The sequence below is a fragment of the Hipposideros armiger genome, unplaced genomic scaffold (assembly GCF_001890085.2).
Source record: "Hipposideros armiger isolate ML-2016 unplaced genomic scaffold, ASM189008v1 scaffold_202, whole genome shotgun sequence".
NCBI classification, from domain to species: Eukaryota; Metazoa; Chordata; class Mammalia; order Chiroptera; family Hipposideridae; genus Hipposideros; species Hipposideros armiger.
Genome location: NW_017731552.1, coordinates 359,072 through 379,330, shown reverse-complemented (window position 1 = coordinate 379,330; position 20,259 = coordinate 359,072). Strand labels below are relative to the sequence as shown.

The 20,259-nt window shown below is 51.6% G+C and overlaps 1 protein-coding gene across 9 annotated transcripts in view; it reads right to left on the bottom strand.

Moving 5' to 3' along the window:
* Positions 1–1,612: 1,612 nt before the first annotated feature.
* CELF5 (CUGBP Elav-like family member 5) overlaps positions 1,613–20,259 on the bottom strand; it is a 44,773-nt gene continuing 26,126 nt past the window's right edge. The window contains exons 3-13 of one of the 9 annotated variants that reach the window (XR_002125246.1): positions 17,843–17,894; positions 15,903–16,031; positions 14,713–14,792; positions 12,853–12,999; positions 11,922–12,063; positions 11,691–11,837; positions 10,142–10,204; positions 9,580–9,663; positions 7,206–7,308; positions 4,851–5,014; positions 1,613–3,506 (exon numbers count right to left, since the gene is read on the bottom strand). Coding sequence is in view for 8 of the 9 variants with exons in the window: in XM_019653472.1 (XP_019509017.1) it covers positions 4,887–5,014; positions 7,206–7,349; positions 9,580–9,726; positions 10,142–10,204; positions 11,691–11,837; positions 11,922–12,063; positions 12,853–12,999; positions 14,713–14,792; positions 15,903–16,031; positions 17,843–17,894 (1,179 nt within the window). In the remaining variant the exon portion in view is untranslated. Of the gene's footprint in view, positions 5,015–7,205; positions 7,350–9,579; positions 9,727–10,141; positions 10,205–11,690; positions 11,838–11,921; positions 12,064–12,852; positions 13,000–14,712; positions 14,793–15,902; positions 16,032–17,842; positions 17,895–20,259 lie in introns of all 9 variants that reach the window. The other 8 variants (XM_019653472.1, XM_019653473.1, XM_019653474.1 and 5 more) reach the window with 8 other exon arrangements.

Genomic DNA, 20,259 nt, shown 5'->3' with positions numbered 1-20,259 from the left:
CAGCCCTTATCTCTGCATCTGTTTTTTTGTTGGACAGTCAGCCAACTATCCAACCACCACACCATCTCAAGACTCTGAGCCTTTGCCTAGGTCATTCCTTCCACCCAGAAAACCCTTCCAGGCAGACTCAGACTCATCTTTCCAGCTTGTACCCCAGCTGGGCCTCTTTGTGTGGGCGCTGGAGCAAGGCATTTCATTTCAGGGCCTGTTTCCTTAACCATAAAATGGGGTGAATTACCGATAAAGCATGGTTCTGCAAACCATCTGGCAGGATATTAAGTAGCGCATTAAATCTAGTGGTGCGGCTCATCTTGGGTGTGGTCATCTCCACTATTCACACCCCCACCCCAGTCCCTTCCCTGGAGCCCAGTGTCCCCCACCCCAGGTCTCAGGACTTTTTTGCGGGGAGGGGGAACTTTGAGGCCTCCAATGGAGTGGGGCAGGAACCAAATCCACTTCATGTCTCTGGTCTCACCTTCTTCAGGCCTCACCTCCTTTGGGCACTTCTGGGTCCTCAGCTGCATCAGGTCCTGTTGGGGACTTTCTCCCTCAACATTCCAACTCAAAATCTATTGTGTAACAGTGCTGGTGAGGATGTGGAGAAACTGGAACACTTGTGCATGGCTGATGGGAATGTAAAATGGGGCAATTGTCATGGAAAACAGTTGGGTGGTTCCTCAAAGAACTAAACATAGAATTATTATATGACCCAGCAATTCTGCTCCTAGGTATAGACCTGAGAGAACTGAAATAGGTGTTCAAACAAAAACTTGTATATGAATATTTATGGTGGCACTATTCACAATGGCCCAAAGGTAACGACAACCCAAATATCCATTAATGGATAAATGGATACACATTTATGTGGTCCATCCACACTCTGGAATATTACTCAGCCATGAAGAGGCGCTAAGCACTGAACTTGCTACGTTGTGGATAGACCTTGAACATACGGTGCTCAGTGAGAGAAGCCAGACACACAAGGCCACACAGTGTGCCATTCTATTTATGTGAAATGTCCACAACAGGCACATCCAGAGACAGGAAGTTGGTGGTTGCCAGGGACTGGGGAGGGGGATGGAGAGTGACTGCTAAAGGGGATGAAGTTGCTTTTGGGGTGATGGAATGATTTAGAATTACAGGTGATGGCTGCACAATCTTGTGAATGTACTTAATGACAATTGTATGCTTTAAAATGGTAAAAAGAATGAATTTTATGTTTTGTGAATTTTGCCTCAATTTTTTAAAAAAAATGTGTATAGTGTCTCCTCTCCTGGGCTGCCTCTGTGAGGGCAGAGACCATCTGGTCACTGCTGTGTCTGTGGCCAGCAAAGGAGCAGGTGTGTGGTAGGTGTTCCAGAAATGTTTGCTGGCTGAATGAATGAATGTGGGAATCAAGAGCATAGGCATCTGCTCTTCCTCAGAAAGAACACTCCAGTTCTTCAAATTCTGGATGAGTCAGACAAAATCTTGGCTATGGGACCACCAGGCCTGCCTTCTCGGAACATCCCCTAACTCCAAATTGGGATTTTTCTCTAGCCCACACACTCAGTGGGGCCAGAGATCTTGGTCTTTATGTATGTGAGAGGGCAAATGAGGGAGGACTCAGTACTTTAGCAAGTAAAACTTTTATTAAATAAACTTTCAGTTTCTCCAGACCAAAGAGAGGCATTTTGGACATAAAGATGATGCTTGCAGCTTCTCACCTGAAACATGCCACAGTGACAAGGCCCTCTCCAGCCACGAAATTCAAACCAAGTAAACCCAAAGTTTCTTCTAAGTCCTTTTCTTGTCTTTCTTTTGTGTGTGTGTGTGTGTGTGTGTGTGTGTGTGTGTGTATGTGTGTTGTGTGGCGGTTTGTTTCCAAAAGTTGGTTTGCAAGTTGAAACTTCATGAAATTACTTGTAGCAGAAATAAAGTACATTGTACAAATCACGTAGATCTTCAATGTGGAGTATAAAAATGGTATTTACAGCCAGTAAACATGGACCAATGGACCAAAAGGACACACGCCACTGCACGCCCCACCTGGCCAGAGCTTGGCGGGTGCTGGGGACACAGACGAGGCCCCCTCTTGGCCCCTGAGCACACGCTTGCACACGCAGACGCATGGGACACAGGCACACTAGAGAGTGTCTCAGAACAATTATTGAAACAAGTTGGTCAGAAGAATTTTTTTGCTTTTCTTTTTTTTTTTTTTTTTTTTTTTTTTTTTTTTTTTTTTTTTGCTATGAGTGTTTTTTTTCTTCTTTTTTTTTTTCTGGGTCGGTCAACACATTTTGGTAGAAACAAAAGGGAATGCTGTTTTTTTTTCTCTTAAAAATTTTTTTTTCTTTTAGCTTATTAAGTTCTTTGGTGCCTCATTTGGCGAGAGGCCCCAGTGGACGTCCAAACAAACTTGACTCTGTGCTTCAAGGTGGGTTTTCACGGTTTGGGTAGCTATACACAGACACCCCACAAGGTCTCCCTCCCCGCCCCAGCTAGGAAACAAAAATCCATTCTCGTTTGATTTTTTTCCCCTATTTTTTTCTCTTTTCTTCTTGTACCTGCTCAGAAAGACCAACATTAAAAAAAAAATTCTTTGAAGAGGTATCTTCGGCAAAGGGGTGCTTGGCCAGTGCAGGTTGGGCTTGTCCAACGAGCGTGGCGATCTTGGTCATGAGATCGTGAATTCCAGGCTGGTGATCCGAAGGCAGGGAGGTTTGGCTGCCTGCCCTTGGGAGGGGGTGCAAGGGGTGGGGGCTCCCCCACCCTGTCTGCCCCAGACGGAAAGCTAAGGGCTATTGGTCACATGAGTAAGGCTATGACTTGGGCGGGGAAAGGCTAGGGGAGGCCAGGGTATCTCTTCTGTGCCTGGGAAGGCAAGGCCCTGGGACAGGGAGGGGGTTGGGGTTGGGGGGTTCTGGAAGCTGCAGCTAGGAGCAGGGACACTCAAGCCGGCTGAGCCCACAGGCCCATGAGAATCGACGGCCAAAGTCCTGGAGGTATATTGGTTGGCTGATGACTCCCAGTGTTTCTCCGGCACCCTGGTCTGACATGACAGCCAGGAGCGGGGGAGACACCGGGCTGCCCGGCCAGCCTCAGCCCTTCTTATGTCCCTGCTGAGTGACCCGCCCAGGGTCACCTTCTCTTGGATGGAAGGAAGTCGGAAAAGTTTGGTCCCATGATCTATACTCAAAAAATATATATACTGTCTATAGCTCTATATATATATGCATATATATATATATAGGAAAAGTTGTGATTTAGTTTGGAGAAGCCACCAAGGTTGTGTGTGTGGGGGGAGCAAGGAAATCTCCCAGGAGGTGGCAGTGAACCCCTTGGCCCCCAACTTAGGAGCTCCCCCACCCCTCACCCCTTCGGTAGCAGTTCACATTTGGGGGAAGGGGCCAAGGGGAGACAGGAGAGGAGAGGGAGGGCTGGTGTCCAAACTTGGTTGTAATTTACGGAAAAGTCCTGGGTCGGTTGGAAGCGGGAAACCCTCCTGGGGTGGGAAGGCCCCTCACCTGGCGGAGAAGGGAGGGGCGTTAGGGTGCGCCAAAGGGAGGCACATAGGCAGATGACTTCACCTTCCACCCGCCCCATTGCCCTGGCCAGGCTGGGGTCTGGGACCCCAAAGCCCCTAATCTTTTCAGAAATAATCCACTTGGGGGTTTGGAGGCTGACAAACCTGGCTTGGAACGGATTTAGGGTCACAAAGCCTGTGTCCTCATCTGGTGATTGGGGTCAAATATTCCTGTTTGTGTCTCCTCTCCCCTGCTGCCTGCCACTGAAGCCCCAGGATAGCAGTTTCTCCCCCTCCACAGCCCCCCATCCACCCCATTTCTGTTCATTCGCAGCTGGATCCCCAAGTGCTGGAAACAGTGCCTAGCGCATAGTAGGTGCTCAGGAAGGATGTGCTGTCTCAGCGTGTTAAAACTGTGTGGATTGCCTGTGAGTTGGCTTTCAGGTGGTGGACTTCCAAATGCGTGCTCCAAGATGTAGGACTCTGACTGCACACCCTCAGATCTGTGGGTGCTGACCTGACAGGGTCTGAAAAGTATCACCAGCCCCCAACTGAGCACCTACTTTGCACCAGGCCCCAGGCGAGGCTCTCTGATGACGGCGGCACTGGTGATTAAGATAGAAAAAAAACCCAAAAGGAATTATTGAGAGCTTTCCAGGTGGTAGGTCTTGGGCTCAGCTGGGAAAATACCATATTCCCTGTGTGAGTCCTCCCTGCTGCCTCTGGGGGAGGTGACTTTTATGAGCCCATTTCACAGATGAAGCTCACGGAGGCTTGAGGTCAGTAGTTTCCTCATTGGCCCCTTAGGCTCACTGTTCATTCCTCAGAGAAGGTGATTATTTGTTGATAAAGTTGTTCACTCTGATGGCAAAATACACTCTTGGGAATTTGTTTGGGGGGACATTTTTTTCCTGGCATGCCAGTGGGAGGGGCAAAGTCACACTTTCCTATCAACCCACTGGGTATGAATTATACCAAATAAGGAGCTATGAGAGGGGCCCAGCTGGGAGAGTCATAGGACAGGACAAAAGCCCTCCCCACAATACACCCCACCCCAGACCAAACCCGGCAAACTTGTATTCATCTTTCAAAGCCTCCTCCAGGAAGGATCACTAACCACCCTTGGTGAGCACTGGCTTCCTGCACCTCCCCACCCCAATCCCACCCTCCCATCCACGGCAGGAATTAGGGTGTCTTCATTTAGCTTCCCCCACCAATCCAACCTGGGGGCTCCTATAGCCTCTTTCAGCACCCCCCAGCCTGGGGAGGGTTTGGAGAACAGGGAGGGGTGCGGACAAGATGGGGAGGGCAGGGTTGGGATGGGCGGGGCCGCCTGGCGGCTCACCTGGGCCAAGCCCGCAGCCTGGGCGGCTGTGGGCAGTCAGTAGGGGTGTCCCGGGTCCCTGGGCCGTTTCAGCTGCACCTTCAGCCTCTTCATGCCGATCTGAAAGCCATTCATGGCCTGGATGGCGGTCTGCGCGCTGGCTGGGTTGTCAAAGCTCACGAAGCCTGCGGAGAACGGGATGGACCCGCGATGGTGGGCATCATGGGCGTCCTCAGCTCACTCCAGTGCTGCAGCCCTGGCTTCCTGGCTCACAGGGTCCTGGGGGTGGGTGTGTGCGCTTGCAAGGGCTAATGGGCTGGGGGAGGTGGCAGGGCTTGCCAGAGGACACACAGCAATCCTGGCCTGGTTCTGACAACCCCGGACTCTCATGCCTCTGGGGATGGGGCACTCACTCCTTACCTGGGTTCTGCTGTGCTAAGACTTCCCATCCAGAATGAGGGGCAGGTGGGACCTCTGGGGGTCCTGGGAGGGCCACGTTCTCCCTCCCTTCCACCAGGATGCCTGCCTCCTTCTGGGCCTTGATGCCAACCCTTTGCCTCCTCTGAGACCTCTATCTATCTGAGTATTATCTGTCCATCTGACTCTGTGTGTGTGTGTGTGTGTGTGTGTGTGTGTGTGTGTGTGTGTGTGGTCTTTGTCTCTTTCTCTGACTTTTCCCCCTCCGTCCCTTTCTCTCTCCTCTCTCTCTGTCTATTTTAGTCTCTCTACCCCCAGTCTCCCCCGAGACCATCAGAAACACTTAAGCCTCCCTTCCTTAAACTGCTACCAGCACAAACTTCTTTCACCTGCCACTTCAAGGACACCTGACCCTGCTCCTGCTCCTCACTTCTTGGGCCTCACAAGATTCCCAGGGGACCGTGTAGGGGCCACAGGGGCCAGGGGGAAAGGACCACATATGCAAGCATTTGGAGGTGGGGACCTCTGAGCTCTGTGTGAGAGGCCAGGTGGGAGGTCAGGCAGAAAGATGAGGGGTCAGGGTTTGAGGGGTCTTGCTGAGGCCATGGAGAGCCATGGGGGAATTTAGAGCTGGGGGCTTGATGTCTTTATATCTGTTCTCTCCAATAATTCTCTGCCCCCATTATATAGATAAGCAAACTGAGGCTCAGAGAAGCCATGTGACCCCCTGATTGTTGAAAGTGATTGAGTAGGTTTTCCTTCAGAAATTTCCTCTTCCTCCTGAGAGCAGGATACAGAAGAGGAGGCCTGGGCACTGGTGGGTGTCCATTACTTGCTGTGTGACCTCAAGTGTCACTTGACCATTCATTCCATGCCTCTCTTTCCTCCCTCAGTTAACTGGGACAATTCTTCCCTTTTATGGTTGGATACTGAGTACATGCTGGAGCCACTTAATATTATTAGTCAATAGTAGGCCCTTCAGAGTACAGTGTGGGGTTAACAGTCCAGATTTTGGAGTCAAACAGACTGGTTGTAATCTAGATTCTGCCTCTTTGCTGTTGTGTGACTTTGAACAAGTGGCAGTGCCTCTCTGAGCCCTAATTTGCTGTTTCTGGGACAAGAAAGTCCTCTCCAAGGTCCACAATGCCCTGCACAACTGCTGCCGTCCCCTCCCTGTTGTCACCACCTCTCTCTCTCCCCCTCACTCACTCTGCTCCCCCCACACGGGCCTCCTCGCTGTTCCTACAATATGCACTGTCCAGCCCCAAGGACTTTGCACCTGCTGTTCCCTCTGCCTAGAACACTCTTCTTCCAGATTTCCCCATGCTGGCTCCTTATCCGTCAGGTCTATTTTTCTTCATACCATTTAAAAGTCCCTGACCTATATTCTATATTTATTTCCATCTCCTCCCCCTAAACCTGTGCTTTCCAATTTGGTAGTCACTGGCTATGTTGGTTATTTAAATTTAAATTCATTTAATTAAATAAAATTTAAAATTCAGTCCTTCGGTCACACTGGCCACATTTCAAATACTTGGTAGCCATATGGAGCTGATGGCTCAGAGAGCCCTGATGCACATTTCCATCAACAGAGAAAGTTCTGTTGGACAATGCAGCAAGACTGTGAGCTTTCTGAGGGCAGGGGTTTGTCGGCTTCCTTCACGGCTCTGTGCCCAGTGCCCAGCACGATGCCTGGCACACAGCAGGGGCACAATATATCTATTTGCTGAATGAATGAATGAACCTTAGAAAAGATGCATGGCAAGCGCCTGGCATACAGTAGGTATTTAATAAGTACTCACTTTGATTATGAATGTGATTCTTTTTTTAAAAAAAAGTATGACTCTTTTGGACTAGGCCTGTCTCATGGCTGACCACCCTCTCCCACACTCCCCATTCCAGGGTGAGGGGAGTGGGATGGGCTGCAAGCAGGAAGGGTTGCCCACAACAGGTACTCACCAAAACATTTGCTCTGGTTGGTGGCCCGATCCATAAACACCTTGGAGGAGATGATATTGCCGAAGGGCAGGAACATCTGCGTCAGCTCCGTGTCTCCAAACTCCTGGGGGAGGTGGTAGATAAACAGGTTACAGCCTTCGGGACCTGCAGGTGGGGGAGAGAAAGACGTAAAGCCCCCAAGGAGAGGAGGCGAACCCCCCTGTGGGAGGGGCATGGGTCGGAGCCTCGGGAGAGGGGTGCCCCATGACACCCAAAATGAAGGGATGTGAGAATGGGGGGCAGGGAAGGCAGGGAACACTGACTCCTGACCTACATAATCCCACACGCAGGTACTCCAAACTTCTCATGATCCTCGGGCCCCAGATAATTTACAAAATTCAGATGATCCATACCCCTTCCCCAAAACTGAGATAAATCCCAGGCAACCCCAAACTCCTGGAGGAAAAATCCCTAAGCCTCAAACTCCAGATCATTTACAAGTCAGGTGAACTGGGGTGTGAGGTATACAGAAATTCCGATCTATCTTTATAATAATTCTGCAAGTCTAAAACTGATTCTAAAATAAAATGTTCTCTTTTTTTCTTTTTAAACCTGATGATCACAGAATAAAATAAGACAAGTAATTAATTCTCTGGTCCCAAACCCCAAGTATCCAGATACATTTTCCATAAACCTTGGATAATCCTCCTAATTTTAGATAATTTTCAAAACTCAGATAATGCAAAAATAAAATCAAGTAAAATACAAAGAGAATTCTCCAGTCCCAAACCCCAGATATCCTGAAACCACAGATAATTTTTAAATGGTAGACTACACCAACCAGAAATATTTTTTTAAAATAGCACGGCTAACCCTCGAAATCAACCCCTTTCCATATAATCGCCAGTGCATGGCTCATATACAAACTATAAATAATACCATTTAAAAACCTTGATGTGCACTTCATGTATTTCTAATAAGATGTCTTTTCAGAAAGTGACATTTGTTACGTTCTGGCTTTTAAAAGGCAAAATATAAATAAATTTCATAATTTATCCAAAAAAAAACCCCAACAAACCTTGATGATCTGAAGCCATGAACAGTTCCCAAACCTCTCTTACACACCCCAAAACAAAGGTAATCATCAAACCACCAAGAATTCCCCCACCCTTGCAATGAATATTCCCCACCTCAGAAAATACAAAATCCAAGATCACACAATCACACCCACCCCTTACCTTCCTGATTAGGGCCACAGTTCGGCTATAATGCCTGTTTTAAAAATGCAAGTGTGTTTCAAGGTGATTGATACGTTACAGAACAATTTTGAACATAACAAATATTATGTTGGCTTGTGAGCTATCTTGTCTCCAAGAAACACTAGGTGAATGCAGAAAACCTCACCCAGCTGAACCAAGCCTCATAAGAAAACAAAAGGCACATGGGTGCACATGGCTCAAACACCTACCAACTTCTTCAGTTCCCCAAGTGTGTTACAAGCCACACTTTGATTTCAGACAACACTCTTTCCACTATTTCACAATAACTCACATGTTGCAACCCTTCCGACACTTACACATGCAAATTTCAGGTCTCTTCCTCCATTAAGTGCCATATTTACTATACAATAGTATCCATGTATTTCTTATTCATCTACATTCATAAAACTGTGCTACCGTTTTTTATTAGGGTCCTATTTGGGTTTTTATTTATTTATTTTTTTTACATGTCTGCGGGCCAGGCTCCGAGATTCCCTTGCCATGGGTGATCTGGGGCTATTCTGATTGGTCACCTCCCCCCAGTCCCCCATCGCCACCCCCACTAGCTGGATTAAAGAGAGGAGGGGTCTCTCTGGTGCTGAGGGCCCACTATGTGTCAGGAACCACCACTTCTTATTTTCCACTAATGCCTCTTGGCACAGATGGTCGCCCATATTACAGATGAAGAAACTGAGACACGGGGTAGTGATGTGCCTTTCTTATGTCACAAGTCAGGACTGGGTGGATCCGAATTCTGGCTTTCCCACTCCAGAATCTAACTCCTCCCTCCCTCGATTCTACTGGGAAGGCCTCAGTTTACCCGAAATACCTCATCACCCCACCCCAGCCTCAAAATGAATTTCCTCTCCAAAAATTCAGAGAATCATCCAGTTTTGGAGAGGACATCTCTATGCCTAAGGGGTCCCACTTTCCGGAGGAGGAAACAGGCTGAGAGAGATTCAGTTGACCCTCCCAAACACCCATGGGCTGCGTCAGGGCTCGAACCCAGGTCTTTCCTGCCCCTGGCTACTGTCAGCCTCGCGGATCCCAGAGGCTCGGCCAAGCCTGGGTCCTGGAGGTGGAGGGGGCGGTCAGAGGGCGGGGCTGGCGCCCAGGGGAGGTCACAGCGCCCTCACCTTCTCGCTGCTGCTGCTGCAGGAGGGGCGGCGGCTGGGGGACGCTGTGCGCGATGGGCGTGATGGCCGCGGTGGGGTACATGGCTGCAGAGACCGGGAGTGGAGGTGGGCGTGAGGTCGGTGGGCGCCGAAGTGGGTGGGGCGGGGCTAAGACATAGGGGGCAGAACTGATTCGGGGAAGGGGCCAAATATGAGGGCGGGGCCAAACCCGGGTGATGGGAAAGAGGAGGGGCGTAGCCACCGCGAGGAAAGGACCTAAGGGTGGGGCCAAGGCAACAAAGAGTGGGGCGGGGCCAGGACTTGAGGGGCGGGGCCATGAGCTGAAGGAATGGCCAAGACAGGCCTTTGGAAGAACAGCCAGAGATGGGGCGAGGTTTTGGCAGAGGCGGTGAAAGATGTGAGGGGCAGGACTAAAGGTGGGCTCTGGGGAGCGGGACCAGAACGCTAAAGCAGGGCGGGGAGGGGGCGTAGCTGGGCGAAGACGGGCTGAGGGGCCAAGCCCCGGGGGCGGGCTTCGTTAGGGGCGGGGTCACGCGTGGGCAGGGCCGGGATGTCTCCCTACCTGTGTACTGTTGGACTCCCGAGAAGGCAGGATGGAGGGTCTCGGCCATGGTCGGGCTCTGAGCTGCAGGCAGACGGAGGGGCTGAGTGGGGCGGGGGCAGCAGAAGCCTTCCATCCACCCTCCCCATCCTTTAGAGCCAGAAGGAGAGCAACAAACAACTGCCCCAGCTTCACCTCTGCATAAATGTTTTACAGGTATGAACCCCCATTTTACAGGTGGAGAAACTGAGGCTCAGAGAGGTGAAGTAACTGACACAGGGCCACTCAGATAGGAAATGGCAGAAGCCAAACTGGAATCCACATTTCTTGGGCTCCAGAGAGGTTGAAACATCACCCCCATTTCTGTCTCCTCATCCTGGCCCCTTGTTCCTTTTCTTTATTCTCTAGATTCTCAGGACTCCAGGCTTCTGCTCCAGACAACTACCCACCCCCATCCCTTCCCCTCTCTTGCTCCTCAAACCTCATTCATCAGACACCCTATGGAGCTCCCCATGTGGCTGTGACCTTCCAACTGCAGCTAGTGGAGAAAACAGGGGAGGGGAGAGGTTGTCCAGGCCACCAGAGCTGGTGAGTCTAGGGAAGATTCTGCTCGAATGGAGAGAGGTTGCTAGATGATGGAATGGGGTGGGGGATATGACTGTAAATGGGTCGCATGAATGAATTACTTTGTAGGGCTGGAACAGTTCTGTATCTTGATTGTGGTGGTGGTTACATGAATCTATACCTGTGATAAGATGACACAGAACCACACACACAAACACACACACCCAAGTGCATGTAAAAACCGGTGCATTCTGAATAAGCTCTCCTACTCCAGTTGAGTTCACTTTATGGTACCAATGTCAGCTTCCTGGTTTTGCCAATGTCCTATGCTTATATAAGATGTCAGCATCAGGGGGAGCTGGGTGAGGGGCACACAGGACTTCTCTGTATTATTTTGGCTACTCCCTGTGAGCCTCCAATCATTTCAAAATAAAAACAAATTCTCCTCAATGATGTAAACGCAGATAACTTACTTTACCTCAGCAAGGGGTTGGACGATGTTTGCTTTGAATCATGGTACAGGGTAGGGAAAGGTGGAACCTCTGCCTCATGAGGGTAAGGCCCAGCCCAAATCAATGCATGGTCAGTATTGAGTGAATGAATGAATGAATGAATGAATGAATGAATATGGGTACTGATATCTTCCCAAATGGTAATGATTAATAATTAAGATTGATGGTGCCATTCTTGGTACTAGGTGATGTGTTAAGCATTTCACATACTGATTTCATTGTCAATGCAACCTCATGAGATGGCCGATGTTATCTGCCCCATTTCCCAAATGAGCTACCAAACCTAAATATGAACCCAGAACACTGGATGCAAAGTTCATATGTTTAACCTCTTTCTCTGTGCCCACAGCTCACATCTGTTCAGCTGAGACTGACTTCCTTTGTTCTGCCCCTCTGTTCTCTGGGCACCAAGGCATAGGAAATCATGCTTTTCCAAGAGACACTGTCCCTGTCTCCTGCCCCTCTGCTAGGCCCCAGGGTACAACCTGAGTTACCTGGGTAGGGCACGATGCCATTGGCATATACAGTCTCTAGGGCAGGGTGCCCACCAGGGAAGGGCACAACACCTGTGAAGCCATTGGTGATGGGAGCCACGAGGCTGGGCACAGCGGCAGTGCTGAGCAGTGGGGGTGAGTGCAGTCCTGCAGAACGGAACAGTGTCATGGGGAGGCTGGGCCTGGCCCCAGCCCTGCCCACCCATCCTTGGATCCCTGGAAGACTCTCACCAGAGGCAGGGGTGATGGGCGTGGCAGGCAGCCCATTAAGGCTAACAGCGCCGATCTGCTGGATGTGGCAGGGTGAGAAGGCCACGCCAGGGCTCAGGTAGCTGCCCGAGGTGGACAGGACCGTTGTCTGCTGCTGCATGAGCTGGAAGTGGAGAGGGAGTCAGCATGCACAGTCAGGGTGGCACCTACCCTGATATCATAGCTCACGGTGGTGGGGGTGGGCCTGGTCCTCCAGTAACTAGGGGATATTTTGGCTCACACCAGGGTCAGGGCTCATTCAGGAACTGGGGTTCAGCCTAGGATCAAGGCTTAGTATAGGATCAGGGCTCAGCGTTGGGATCAGGGCTTAGTATGAAATCAAGGCTCAGTGAGGAATAAGGGCTCAGCCTTGAGATCAGTCTAGTTAGTATCAGGGCTCAGCCTGAGATTAGGGCTCAGTCTAGGTTCAGGGCTCATTTAGGAATCAGAGTTCATCCAGGGATCAGGGCTCAGTCAAGAATTTGGTCTTGGTCTGGGATCAGGATCAGCTAACATTGAACTCGGCCTGGGTTGGGACTCAGTTTAGAATCATCCTGGATTTAAGAGGCTCAGCCTGGGTTTGGTCTCAGTTCAGGGGTGAGGCTCAGCCTAGATTTGGGGGCTGAGCATGGGGTCATGTCAGTCCATAGTTGGGGTTCAACTTGAACTTGGGGCTCAGTGTATGGTTGGAGGCTCAGCCAGGGTTGGGGCTCAGAAATCAGCCTGGATTTGGGGGCTCAGCCACGGCCAGGATAGGACACTGAGTCAGGGAGACTGGGCAAGAGACAGAAAGATGGACAGAGAGGCAAAACCCCTCAACAGAGACTAGATGGAAACAGAAACTCAGCTGGACCCTGAGAGTGGTCTTCAGAGTCCCACTGGAGACAGAAGCCTGTCTGCTGGGGTCACTCACAGCCTGGGCATAGGCGCTGTAGGGGCTGAAGGGCAGGGTGAGGGACGGCGTCAGGATGCCCAGCTGGCCCACCATCTGCTGCATGCGTCGTAGTGTTCGCTCCTTGTCAGTGTCGGCAAACTTGACCACCAGGCTGGAGGAGGCGCCCTGCAGGGGCAGCCGCAAACAGAAAGGGATAAAAAAGGAGGGAGGTAGCCAGGACTCTGGGGTCTCCAGAATACACCAACTCAGGCCCTTGGGTAAGGGGTGTAGATGGCAGCAGATGTCCACGATCCCCAGCTACAGACCTCAGGTGCCACAGCAAGATAGCTGTGGAGATCAGTCTTGGGTCTTGCACTTGACCATGTAGCTACTACCCCTGTACACAGGTGGGGCATCCAGGCCCAGGGAGGTGTGTCTGGGGTACAGTGGAGTACCCTGACTGTCAGCCACACTCTCAAAAACAGGAGGAGAATCCAACTGCTGGAGAAGAACAATGGCAGCCCTGGGTGGAGGACCCTATACCTGTTACCCACACCTGAGAACAGGTGAGAATCCAACCACCAGAGAGGATCAGTGCGGCACAGATGGATAACCCTGTGAATGGCACCTTGCACCTGAGAACAGGTAAGATTCCAACCATCAGAGGCTGACATGCCCCCTTTGATGGAGAGCTTACTCCCTGCTACGCCTGCCAGCCCCATCACTGGACAGCCTAAGCAGGAGGAAGCCTGACCTGGTGATGAGCTGAATCCTGCCCTGCGCTTCACACCCATTTTCAAGAACAACTGAGGGAAGAGTTGTTCATCTTTCCCATGCAGATTTGAACATTTACATACAGGGATAGTGGCTCCTGGAATCTCCTTTCTGTGGGGGAGGGCCACCTCCAATGCCTGGGTGGTGCTCCCCAGCCTAACACTGCTTCTGACCCAGTGGCTCCTGGCTCCAGTCTTGCCCCTGCCTATCCCCCACTCTGGCCCCAAAGGGACATTTCCAACCCACCTGTCCCCTTCCTTCCCCTGTCGAAACCCTCTGTGGCTCTCCATCACCCTAGGAGGAATCCGTGCACCTCAGCCTTAAACTGCAGGCCCCTCCACCCTATCCTCCCCTGCGCCTCTGGAGCTGCCCATTCCCACCCCACCTTTGATCTTGTCACTCCCCGCACCCTCATGTCCCCTACTGGCCTCAGCAAATTCCACCCACCCTCAGGTCACCCCTCCTGGGACACCCTCGTGTACACTCACGCACAAACATACATACTTTCACATACACTCACACACATACACACCATACATGCTCACACATGCATTCACACACTCTCATGCACAAAATCACACACATACATACATAAGCATATATAGTCACTATGCACACATAATCACATAACCTCACCTACACATACTCACACTTACTCTCACACACACCTACAGAGGCATGTGTGCACCTGTTCCCCACATCACCCAGGCATACTAATACAATCACACAGACATGTACTTGTATACATATGCACCAGCACACACCCACTTAGCCATACATATTCACATACACGCCTCATGTACACATGAGCACTCACATAACCCTCACCTACTAATCATCACACACTCACAGAGGCATACATACCCACCCACACGCTGTCTCAGACACACTCACACACATGGAAACACACACTGGCAGTACATCCTTGTACACTCACACATACACACACACATGCACAATCACACACATGCCTACACCCACTCACACCACCATCCCGGATTGCCCCTCTTCCTCCACCTGTGCCCTCTCTGAAGAAGAGTCAGGGTCTACCGGATGGCTGGGATGGTAGGGACAGGCCCCCTCACCCCATGCCTACCACCATGGCCCAGAGCAGTTCCTACTCACCGGCATGGTCTGGCTGCCATGCAGGGCGTGGATGGCCGCCTGAGCCTCCGTGTGGGAGGAGAACTTCACAAAGGCACAGCCTGCTCCAAGAAAAGGAGAACAGATGAGAGGCAATGGGTTATCTCTGGTCAGGCAGGGGCCACTGGAGAGGGGGCTGAGGGTGCTGGATGGCCAGTCAGCATCAGACACAGGCAGCCAGGAAGTTAGACAGTCGGACAACAGAGACAGCAGCCATTTGCCCAGGCAGAGAGCTGGACAATGACGATCAGACAGTAAGAGAAGCACACAGCCAGCCAGCCAAGCATTAAGAGGTGGACAGTCAGCAAACTGGCCATCCATTCAGTCAGAAAGCCAGCCATCGAGACAGCTGTTTGTCAAACACACATTCAAGTGCAGGAGACGGGCTTAGAGAACACCCACCAGCCACCAACACAAGATCCAGAGTTGTAATCAGATGTGCAGAATTAAAGTGACAGACCATCAGACACAGACAGAGAGATACAGTCCTGTGACACAATCAGGCAGAGACACACTCAGACCCAGATCGGTATGCCCATGTGACCAGAGTTGGAGAAATGGGGATAAAGTCACCAGACAAGGGCATACCCAGCCAGCCAGTCACAAAGGCAGAATCAGGTGGACAGCCAGCCACAGACCACCTGACACATGAAGACCCAGACAGAAATAGTCATTTGGACACCCAGGTAGAAAGAGTCAGAGACTAAGAGATGCAGGAGGAGTGATACTCAACCCTAGACACATTCAGTCACATGGGCAGACAGGAAAACAAGTCTTTGGAGGTCATTAAACAATCATTCCTAGAAGGTACAGCCATATAGGAACGGTGGAGTAGGTAGGGTCAGGCAGAAAGTCCACAGGACACAGGCAAATCCAGGCGGAAACAGTCCCATGGACAGAGTCAGGTGGAAACAGGCATCCCCAGATGAACATGGGCACATAGATAGGAACAGGTGGGACTATATACAGTCTCTGCCTACCCTGCCATAGGAGCTGGCCCCGCCCACCAGCCCCGCCCTCTCGGACGCCGTTCCCCGACCCCAGTGTCCTAGGCCCCGCGCTGGGACCCACCCCGTTCCCCTTGGGCCCTGCCCTGTTCCCTGCGATCCTAGTCCCTGACTCTCACGCACCCAGCCCCACCCCCGGAGCCAGCCTGGACCCTGGCCTGTCACCTTTGCTGCTGCCATCAGGTCCCCGGAGCACCGTGCACTCGTCGATGACCCCGAAGGGCTGGAACAGTCGCAGCACGTCCTCCTCCGACTGCTGCTTGTTCAGCATCCCTACAAACAGCTTCCGGTCCCCTGTGGGCGGAGACATCACCTCAGCCGAGTTCCTGCCTCCAGGTCTCCAGGAATTTCTCGGCTAGGCCCTGCCGGCGGCGAGGGAGGTCAACAGCCACGTCCTACCCCTGCCCTAGGTCTCTCCACCCTCTCACGTCCCTGCACCGTCCCATCTCCATGCTTTTGCTCACGCAGTGCCCCTCCTCCCTTCTGGAATGCCCTCCCTTCAATCCTTAGGGGCCTCTGCTCTGCTGCTCTGACACTCTGGGCAAAGGTGGCCTCTGAGAGCCCACACATAGTACCAGGGTTAGGAACTGCCTTGTCTGACCTGGGTCCCTGCGGTCTATCTGTCTGTCATCTAGATTTTCCAGGGAGGAGTGAGTGCTGATGCTCTCTGCATCCTCATGGTGACCAGCAGAGCACTCTGCCTAACCTCACCAGGGCTCAGGAGGGGCCAGGCAATCAACGTCTGTTGCGGGTGTGTGTGTGTGTGTACAGGACCAGGTGCCTGCGGAGCCTGCAGTCCCCATCTGGTAGGGTTGAGATGGGTGCCTGGCTGCATGCCTTACCCGGATCTGCCCAAGTCTAAGGCTAGGGGTCAGTGGGCCAGTCTCTCCCATGTGAGGCACCAGAGCCCTGCTCTCTTGGGTAATTGCACTGCTCCCCCAGGAACATGGATGCTTCCTGTCCCCAAAGGTGAGCTGGGTTACTATGGAGACCCTTTCTCTGGCAGCTGTCACTCATGGGGGTGGGAGGGAGGGAGAGACACAGAAGCAGAGAGACAGAGTTAGGGAGAGAGAGACAGATTATGTGTGTGTGTGTGTGTGTGTGTGTGTGTGTGTGTGTGTGTATGAAAGAGAGAGAGAGAGAGAGGCAAAGAGAGACACATAGAGGAGCAGAGAGAGAACCAGAGAGACAGAAAGAGAGACAAAGATAAGGAGAAACAGACATGGAGGGAAAGGGAGAGAGAGAGGCTAAAGAGATAGAGAGATGTAGACCACATCTCTCTAATCCTTGACCCACTCTGGTAGCCAGGTTACACAGTGTGAAAACAGGCTCCCAACCCAGATGGGCTTTACCCGGCTCTTACACATACACAGGGGTCCTAACAGCCCTGCCCCCCTACCACTACCCCAAAGGCTGGCGGCTCTCCCTCGGTCTCCAATCTACCTGAGATGGGGAGGGGGATGAAAATCACCAGGAATGACTATCCTTGTGTCCCACTGGGGAGAGCCAAGCATTCCCCCAAGGGCACACCTCCAACCACACAGTCCAACCCCACTCAGACAGCAGGCCCCAAGCCTGCATGCCCACATGCCCAGCCCGTTACAGTCAAGCACTCATGCTGGAACATACATGCCTGTGCACAGGCCAGGCATGCAGCTGTGCATGCACCTCCATCACATCAGCCGCAGAAACATGCATAAACATGCACATACTTGTACACATCTACACACAGACATGCCCAAGTATGCATGCTCACATACACACACATATACACTTGTCCAGATGTGCAAACGTGTACACACACACACATACAAACACACACACCAGAAATCAATCCACAGTCCTTCAGGGACCCCATCCCCTCTGTGTCTGTAGTTCCCCATTACCACACCCGGAAAGGAGTAGTGTATTTCAAACTCCAGGGGAGAGCAGCTGGAACTGGCCTGTGACTGTGGTTGGGAAGAAGGGACACAGCCCCCCCTGCTCTCCTGTCTTTGCCCCATAAAGTGTGAGCAGGCAGGTGACTGCTGCAGCCTTTTGTGCAGGGATCTCCCTCTCCCATTTCTCAACCAACCCCCAGCCTGGTGGCCAGGAGAGATGACAACTACCTCCGCGGCTTTCGCTGTCCGCAGGCTTCACCTGGATTGGCCGTGCCATCTGTGGAGAAAGGGGAAGGGGAGGTCAAGGTTGGCAGCGGAGGATAGCATGGATGGGGGCTTTACCCGAGCTCTTCCAAGCAACTCTGCCCACCTCCCTAGCCTTAGCATCCCACCAACCCTTTCCCCTCACCGCAGCTAACACCCCACTTTAACCAAACAACACATGGTCCCATCTACAGGGCTTTGCTCATGCTGTCTGGAAAACTCTTACATAGCCTTCAAAACCCAGTAACAATATTCCTTCTTCCATGAAGCCTCCTTATCTCCCCAAGTGTGATAGACTTTTTGCAAAGATGGCCCAACTCCTCTGGTCCCTTTACGTGACTGGACTTTGTTGTTCCTCTAGACAAGAACTGGAGTCTATTTTGCTTTTGCATTTGGACTTGGCTATGTGACTTGCTCTGACCAATAGGATGTGGTGGAAGTGAAGTTGTGGGAGTTGGCTTTAAGAGACCTTGCAGCTTCCACTCTTGGGACCCTGAGATTGCCAGGTGGACAAGTCCAGGTGAGCTACTGGAGGATGACAGACGTCATGCATAAAGAGGCCCCACTGACACACAGTACATAGGAGTTAGGTTGTCCTAGCCCAGCTAGCCCCAGTCGAGCCCCAACTGACTGCAACTACATGAATGACCCCCGGAAAGACCAGCAGAAGAACCACCCAGGGCCGGCCGAGTGGCTCAGCTGGTTAAGAGCTCGCTTGGGAGCACCAGCTCTGAACAGCAGGGCCACAGTTCAGATCCCACATTGAGGGCCAGTGACGCTCGCCCTCTACAGCTAAGATGAACAACAGCTCGACCTGGAGCTGGGCTGCCGTGAGTCGCCGGCNAGGGCCAGTGACGCTCGCCCTCTACAGCTAAGATGAACAACAGCTCGACCTGGAGCTGGGCTGCCGTGAGTCGCCGGCGACGGCGTAGGCTGCAGTGGGGCTGCAGTGGGCTGCTGTGAGCTACGTGAGTGGCTGGCAGCCAGCGTGAGTGGCTAGTAGCCGGTGTGAGCTACCGGGAGCTGCTGTGAGCGGCCGACCAAAGACCGGCGACCGATTGCCTCACCAGGGAAGAGCACAATGATCATACCAACATGGGCCAGTGAAGCGACGTCCTCCACAACTAGACTGAAGAACAAAACAGCAATTTGTCTACCTGCCTGTTCCCCTTCCCCGATTCCCCAACGCTGTTACCCTCCCCCCAATTCCCCAATAAAATCTTTAAAAAAAAAAAAAAGAACCACCCAGATGAACCCGGCCCAGGTTTACCAACCCACAAAATCATGAAAAAATAAAATGGTTGGGGTGGTTTGATACTGAACAGTAGCTGACTAATACACCAAGGCTATTACTTGTAGTCAGCTCCCTGAGCCTTGGGTAGGCGGACTGTCATACCTCAGTGGACCAGCCTGCAATCTGGACTCCTTGTTCTGGACACTTCTGTCTCCTCAGCACTGAAAATGATGTTCAACGGAAAAAATACTGCCCCCCACCCCAACTTACACAACCATGGGATCAGCTAATGTGAAAATTTGAGAACCGACTTGAGGGATGTGGGATGGGGGTGACATTTGCTAGGATGGAATGCTCCTCCCAACCTGGTGTCATTGGTGAACTCCTACTCATCCTTCAAAACCCAGTTTAGGGGCAGCCAGTTAGCTAAGTTGGTTAGAGCACAGTGCTCATAACACCAAGGTTGCTGGGTTGATCCCCGCATGTGCCGCTGAGCTGCACCCTCCACAGCTAGATTGAAACAACTACTTGACTTGGAGCTGATGGGTTCTGAAAAAACGCACTGTTCTCCAATAAAAAATAAAATAAAACAAAAACAATTTAAAAGCCCCCACAGGCAATCCTTCCACCCCTTCGGGTTCCCTCCTCCCTTTTCCTCAGAGCAGGAAGTGTCAATGTCTCACTCTTCCTCCTCCATACTGGGAACCACAGCATCATCCCACAGAGGTCAGGGTACATGGGAGAATCAGAGGAGCTTGCTGAACTGGGCTGACCAGAAGAAAGTAGCCAATCCTTCCAGCACAGAAAGGCACCTGGTCCCTCCCAACAGGCATGGGGTCAGCGAGTACTGGTCCCAGGTCAGACAACCTTGGAGTAGATCCCCACCCATCCAGAGAAGGTGCTTGATAAATGTCAGTTGTCTAATCATAGCGTAGCTGCTCAGCAAGGTCAGGAAAGGCACACAGTTTTCACCCTGTTTTACAGATGTCAAAATCAAGGCCCAGAGAAGTTATTTATTATATCCACCAAGGTCATGGTGGGTGAATCGAAGCACTAAGGAATTCCTAGATGTCAAATTTAGGGATCTTACCACCCACTCCCATGAGTCTCTACCCAGACTTTAAAACCCTCAAGTCTCCTCCCC